This window comes from Gekko japonicus, unplaced genomic scaffold, assembly GCF_001447785.1.
Source record: "Gekko japonicus isolate JY-2015 unplaced genomic scaffold, Gekko_japonicus_V1.1 scaffold252, whole genome shotgun sequence".
Classification (NCBI taxonomy): Eukaryota; Metazoa; Chordata; class Lepidosauria; order Squamata; family Gekkonidae; genus Gekko; species Gekko japonicus.
In genome coordinates, this window is record NW_015163612.1 from 882,920 (window position 1) to 890,408 (window position 7,489).

At 44.3% G+C, this 7,489-nt stretch overlaps 1 protein-coding gene across 1 annotated transcript in view; it reads right to left on the reverse strand.

Moving 5' to 3' along the window:
• Window positions 1-249: 249 nt before the first annotated feature.
• The window catches only part of CLVS2 (clavesin 2), a 74,724-nt gene continuing 67,484 nt past the window's right edge, over window positions 250-7,489 (reverse strand). Inside the window, exons 4-5 of the mRNA XM_015407349.1 lie at window positions 3,695-3,915; window positions 250-337 (exon numbers count right to left, since the gene is read on the reverse strand). Coding sequence (XP_015262835.1) covers window positions 250-337; window positions 3,695-3,915 — 309 coding nt within the window. The remainder of the gene's footprint in view (window positions 338-3,694; window positions 3,916-7,489) is intronic.

Genomic DNA, 7,489 nt, shown 5'->3' on the forward strand with positions numbered 1-7,489 from the left:
CTATTTACACACAGGTTGGCACTTACAGAATATATTATTGATATTTTCTCTTTTTCATTTTTTCCACCCTGTTTTCCAGCCCAGGGCACCCATGTTCCAGGCTGACTGGCAAAACCTGCTGCCTCATTACATTATGCTACATTAACATGAAAAATAGGATTCCAGCTGGTACATTCTCTCCCAATGGTTCGCTTGTTGCTGAAAGGCAATACCTTCCACCCCAATTCATGTTCCAAGCTCAAGACATTGTTAGTCAAGTGAAAGCAAAGGCTGCATGTTTTCTTCCTCATTTTTATCCATGCGCTTTAACACTCCAGGATCCACAACTGACTGAGACCTGAAAAAGCAAAACTGCATGAGATGGATCACATTAACATAAAAGTAGATTGCAGATTTTTTAAAAAAAATAGTTGCCTGTAGCCAAGATATATTCCTTGAGAAAATGATGGGTAAGTCACTACGAAAAAACCCAACCACACACAAAAGTTATTAGAACCATTTACTTATAAGCAGGGCCGGCTCGAGGTGTTTCTGCGCCCTAGGCGAGGCTGCCTTATGGCGTAGATGCCAACCTCCCAGTGGGGCCTAGAGACCCTTATAAGAAATTATTCACACAGTTAAAACAGATTTCTTATTCCAAGACAGTATCATTAGATAAATCCTAGATATACATTAGACAGCTCCCGGCCAAAACTTGTTAAATCATTCACAGATCACCTGTTCTCTATGGAACTGAGCTCTATTCACCAAAGAGATCAATTTTAAATTGTTTACATAATCATCTGCCCCAGGATGAAACAGAAATCAGTTAAGGGCCTCCAGTGTTACCATGGGTCAATCACTTTCTCTCAGCTCACTTCAACCTTTAATGTATACATTTTGGAGGCAGAAAAAATCTGGAGATTGAAATTCACTTGGACAAGAAGGGAATTAAACCTAAATACATTAATATGGTTTGATATTAGCTCAAATGATTTCATTCACAATTAAATTGCAAAGAATATTGGTGTCAATAATAATATGCTAACTTTACTTACACTGACAAATCGTGGAGGTCAAAGGGAACAGTTTGTATGGAAAACACCACAGAAACAACAGAGGGAACTTTAGGGTTTATTTCATGACTATTCAGGATTTAAGTTTTCTAGGGATGTGAGGTAAAGGTATGAGTCCCAGAGGCCGTGGTGGCTTAGAGGTTAAGACGCTGAGCTGCAGACTGGAAGGTCTGTAGTTCGGCAGTTCGAGACCCTAGTGCCATGTGATGGAGTAAACTCCCATCTCTGGCCCCAGCTCCTGCCAGTCTGAAAGCAAGAAATTGCAAGTAGATAAACAGGTACCCCTTCAGTGGGAAAGTAACAGCGTTCCATGCACCTTGGCATTTAGTCATGCCGGCCACATGACCACAGAGAAGTCTTTGGACAGCGCTGACTCTTCAGCTTGGAAACGGAGATGAGCACCGCCCCCTAAAGTTGGATTCAACTAGCTTTTGATCAAGGAAAACCTTTACCTTTACCCAGGGATGTGATTGGGGTTTAGGTACATTGGGACTCTAGGTACACTGGTGCAACATCACTGCAGTTGAACCTGTTCTACAGGATTAGGTTGTAGGCTTTGTGTGTGTGTGTATGCTGCTACTACAGCAGGACTTGGAGAATGGATGGAGAGTTAACTGTTTTGGCAGAACTGGCTGTGGTTTTATCCTGCATATTGTTTTTATCTTGTTGATCATATTGATTTTATGTGTTTGCAGTCTGTTTTTGCTTTCTTAGTTGCCTTGAACCTAAGAGACATAAGGGGGGATATAAACATAAAGTAAAGGTAAAGGTTCCCTTGCTCGAAAGCCAGTCGAGTCCGACTCTAGGGTTGCGGTGCTCATCTCCGTTTCAAAGCCAAAGAGCCAGCGCTGTCCGAAGACGTTTCCGTGGTCATGTGGCCGGCATGACTAAACACCAAGGCGCACGGAACGCTGTTACCTTCCCACTGAAGTGGTACCTATTTATCTACTGGCAATTTCTTGCTTTCGAACTGCTAGGTTGGCAGGAGCTGGTACTAGAAACGGGAGCTCACTCCGTCATGCAGCAACTCGGGTCTCGAACTGCTGAACTACCGACCTTCCACAGCCTGCAGTTCAGCATCTTAACCACTTGAGCCACTGCAGCTTCTATATAAACATAAATAAATACAAAAATAAAATAAAACTCATGGGGCACTGCTATGACCCTATGAAGACTGTATGGAGAAAAATAGCTGTCTTATTAGGTTAAACAAACCCTATCAATCAGGTAAAAAACCCTCATCTGAATTCTTAGGAAACAATCCTTAGTTTGCTGTTGAAGGCTTCCACGGCCAGAGTTCATCAGTTGCTGTAGATTTTCCGGGTTGTGTGGCCATGTTCTTGGCATTGTAGAACCTGACGTTTCGCCAGTAGCTGTGACTGGCATCCTCAGAGGTATAACACAGAAAGATGGAGTACTCTCTGACACAAAGAGTACTCCATCTTTCTGTGTTATACCTCTGAGGATGCCAGTCACAGCTACTGAAGCTGTTAGGAAGGCTATTGCTGAGACTCAACAGATTGTGCAAGTAGGAGCTATTTAGGAGGGCTTTTTAAACTGACAACTATTTCTTTTTTATTCTAGCCAAATCTTTTATTATGGATTTTTAACTGTATATTTTAAAAAAATATTATTGTAACCCACCTTAAGTTTGGTTCTGGAGAAAGGTGTGTTAAAATGCTATAAATAAATGACATTATATAGTCTAGATTACAAAGATGTCACTGTAGAAGCAAATGGCTAAAGTATGACAAATGGGGGGCACTCCTACCCTGTTTGGCTGACTTGTCATTTCCAATCCCACTTTTTATGCTTCCAACTAACATCTGAATGAGGGATCTGCTTAGCTCCACCATAGCTATCCCTACTTTTGGAATCCACATCTCTCTCCAGGCGCAATATGAATGTTCCATCTTCTGACATTTCACTAGAAGCAGGTGCAGACTAAGGACTTTTCTATATTCCTGTTCTACGAGTCCCAGTTCCAACCATCTTCCAAGGAATCTTGGCCTAAAAAGACTCTGTCCAGTCTAAATGGCTCTTCCTCCAATGGACTGCGGTGGCTCAAGTGGTTAAGACGCTGAACTGCAGGCTGTGGAAGGTCAGTAGTTCAGCAGTTCAAGACCTGAGTGTGCCACATGACGGAGTGAGCTCCCGTCTCTAGTTCCAGCTCCTGCCAACCTAGCAGTTTGAAAGCAAGAAATTGCAAGTAGATAAATAGGTACCACTTCGGTGGGAAGGTAAAAGCGTTCCATGCGCCTTGGTGTTTAGTCATGCCGGCCACATGACCACGGAAACGTCTTCAGACAGCGCTGGCTCTTCGGCTTTGAAACGGAGATGAGCACCGCAACCCTAGAGTCAGACTCAACTGGCTTTCGAGCAAGGGAACCTTGACCTTTTACCAATGGAAGAGCCACAAGCTGGAGAAAGGCTTCAGATTTTGCTCAGTGAGGTCGTAGGATGCAGGAAAGATTCACCCCCAATAACATTATAGGTCACGTCACCTCACTAAACATACATTATTATTGACTAGAATGTCTGAATTACATTGGAGACTTGTCATGAGCCCAGCCATCAACAGATGCCATTCAGTCTAGGAGATCCTCTATATTTCTGTTTTAGGGTTGTAAGAAACTTACCTCTTCATGGATTTCGGAGACAGGTCCTTTTCTACTTCTTTTGCTGAAGTAGTGTAGGAATCCACACTATATTCACTGTCATCATCGTATTCATGATCTAGCAGCGTTCTTGCCCATGTTCCCATGTCATAGGGGGGCAGCATCCCTCCAAATTCGGAAGGCAGAATCTCAGGATGGATCAGCTGGTGTAGACTGTTGAGATTATTCCCGTGGAGAAATATCTGTTAAAAGAAGAAGCCAAAACATTCATAACCCATTGCCCACAGCAAGGCTAGCAGGGTGTGCAGCAATAAACTGAAGGTCAGCTACATGACACCAACACAGGGTCAACATCTTTTCCATGAAAGGTGTTCCATCTGTACGCCACACTCTATTAAATAACCCCACAGGAAATTCCTTTCAGTCAGTTGGTGGCACATGACAAAACGTGCAAAATGCAATCAGATTAAAAGGCCAGACCCTGCCATAGTATAAAATTATAACAGGCTATGGGTTAGATCCGGTGATCTGTCAGCATTTCAGTGGATCTTCCCGACCTTCCCCTTTCCCCTGCAGCCCCCTGTGACCTCTGAAAAGCCAATTCTGGTGATTAATGAATGCTTGTGAATAAAATACCATGGCACATAGGAGGCTGCAGTGAGTAAGAGGAATCATGTTGATGTGAAATCACCACGTGTCTTTTCTACAAGAAGAGAGCTAGTTCTGCTCAGCTTAATTTATTAGCATAAGGGGGGTGCACTTTGCCAGACTGCCCCTTCTATTGCAGCCTGACCCCCAGTGCTGTCTTTTAACTGGTCACAGTGAGATGGTGGGGGAAGGGGAAGATAGGGAACATATGCCCATGTGAATACCTTTGGTTTTAAATTTGTAGGCTCCATTCCACATGTGGCATCCAAAAAACTATGTAACAACTTGCACACGTCAAAGGAGTTCTCACTTTGCGGCTCACTCTCTTTTTAAAATGCACAGGACGTTCAGAAGGAGATGGCTAGATGGACTGGGAGGAAAGGCCTGCTATTTAAAACAGATTTTTTTAAAAAAATCCCATTGATTGTACACAGGTCCCTGCCTATGACCAGAGTAATTCAATGGATCCTTGCCAAGGTGTGTGTATAATATCTCTGTATATACATTTTGCAAAAAAAGCTAGACAAAAGAAGAGAATTTGTGGTAGTTTTAGGACCAGTTCAAGTTCCTAGATTATTAGAAGTCATACGGATTTGACAAAATTTTGAAATCTGGAAGTCTTCCAACGTCACTTTTACCGAAATAAATTTTATGCATTCTGGAATATTTTTGGTAGATCCTTAAGACAAAATACAAATAAATCCAGCAAGATGGTTTTTCATTTTATAAAAAGAATAAAAAATCAGTTTCATAAGTGTACTGAAATCTCCTCAAGCTTATTTTCCAGATGAAACAGAAAAAAATCAAACATGAAACTGAGGAACACTACATTATTTTTGAAGATAGAAAAATAAAAATAATAGAATGCCTTCGAGAACACAGCTTCTCTGAAGTTTCAAAACTCTAAAGCAAAGCACTCTGCTGAGTGAGATCTGACACACCACAGACATTACATATCCTTCCTTCATCAAATTCCAGTCATTATAACTACAGCAATGCATGGTAATTAAAGTGCATCTCACAGTTGCTTCTGGATAGAGGCAATAGTTGTGATGTAGCAAACCAATACATGGCTTAAGCACAGGTAACAAAACTTCTTTTTACCCTTCCAAAGAACAGCAAGGGAAAGCCCTGAGTAATTGGTTCCATTGACCATTGTCTCCATTTCCCTAATGTTCAACCAAAGTCTACCCACCCATAATTTAAGCCTTTTAGATCCAGCCTTGCCATCAGGAACAGCAATGAGCAAGTCCCGCCCCAGGCCCGCCCCCCATGGTTTTTACGTGCCCCTCCCCAATCCTTGGATCCCCCTCCCTCCCCCATCGCTGCCCTCAGCTCAACAGCCAGTGACTCCGCTAATGCCCCGGCCATCCTTGCTGCTGCCGGGAGGGCTGCTGAGTGGGGATACCTGCAACCCACTGTGCCTCCCTCCTGGGCACCTGCCTGCCTTCCTCCCTGCCATGGCCGGCTGGGCTCCTGCGAGGAGGAGGAGGCACACTACTCTCTCCCCCTGCCTGGCATCTGCCACTGGAGACCAGCTGGGGGGCTCCTCTCCTCACCACCTTGGGGGCAGGTTGCGTGGGATGGGCTTGGCACTGGCCTTTCTCTCTTCACCCCCACCGTCCTTCCGAGGCCAGCGGCGCTAGTGGGGTCAGCCCTGAGTAATCCTCTCCAAGCTTTTCCCCCTGCGGTGGCAGCAGCAGCCTGGATGCTTGCCTTGCCGGCATCCTGGATCGTTCCTCTGTCCCTTTCTTCACCTACTTTCCCTCGCCGTGTGGCCTCCCCCCCCCCCCCCCAGGGCAGCCACCTGACTGAAGCCAGCTGGGTTCCAGAAGCAGCCAGAATTTTGCCAGGGTAGGAGTGCGTTGAAGGCGATGGCAGAAACATACACGTGCAATCTATAGAGACATGCTCGGGGACTGTTGTTTAAAGCCAGATGGAAGAATGACTCGGAATCTTTATTTTTTCCTGTCAGGTATGGAGGACGCTTAACAGTGCATCCACCTCCAAAAAATGCTGTTATGTCAACAGACATCCTAATACCCATTGCATACATTCAGTATTCTAATAACAAAGTAGAATTTTTGCTCACAAGACTCCACAGCTTAGAGGGAGCATTGCTGGCAACCCTAGTGTGAATTAGCCATAAAGGCAGGGAGTTTGCACATTCTGAGAAACCGAGGGATGCCTATCTGACACTGAGCAAATAAATCCTTAGGACCAGCTGAGACTGTATGACAACAAGCCTGCCAGATACACACACCGACAAGCTCACATTGTTTCGTCAAGACACTTGGGTTTAGTGCTAGCTTTACATTAGTTCAAAAGTGCAGTAGCTCTGCGTATAATTAAAGATGGGCCTTAACAATAGCAAGCCTAAGGAAAAACAGTCCTTGTGTGGGTGGATGTTGAAAAACAATTACTCACCCAGCAGTTTCTGGCCCCCCCCCCCCCCAATGTATGCATTGGAACAGAATAAGGCTTTGGTGGGAAGTGTATGTTCTAAAGGCCCTTCTAAGAATTGTAACATCAGAGGGCCAAATTACGTGAAAAGGTGCCCGAACCCACTCGTCATTTCTAGGGTCAGGGTCATTTATTTATTATTATTATTTCAATTTATACCCTGCCGTCCCCACGAGTGGGCACAGGGCATCTTACAGTAGTGGCACCAGTTGCCAATAAAACCATATAAAACAGTACTAAACTGTATGGTCAAATTTGCATTTGTGAATCCTTCCTGTAACTGCCATATGCAAATTGCATTGCCCTCATAACTTCACCACCACCTCTACCCTGACCCTTCTGGGTCCGTGTGGTAAGGGGCCTAGGTTTCCAGGCAAGCAATTCTCATAGACAAAATGAGGTCTGCCTCGAGGGAAAGTTTGTGCTTGTTCAAGATCCACTTCTCAAGCTCTATCATCTAATACCATTCGCACACCTATAAACATACACACCCATTGTACCACATCCCAATAGCTTTCCAAGCCAACCAGCAAAAGTAAATTTTGCTGAGGAAGACAAGACTCAAGAAAAGAAACTAAGGATGGCGCTAGATCCGGGAGAGAAGGCTGGATTTACCTGAAGTGATCCCATTTGACAGGAAACACAGCTGATAAAACAGGCAGAAAATGTGGCTCAGGCGCATTCCCATTTTCTTCTCCATCCACT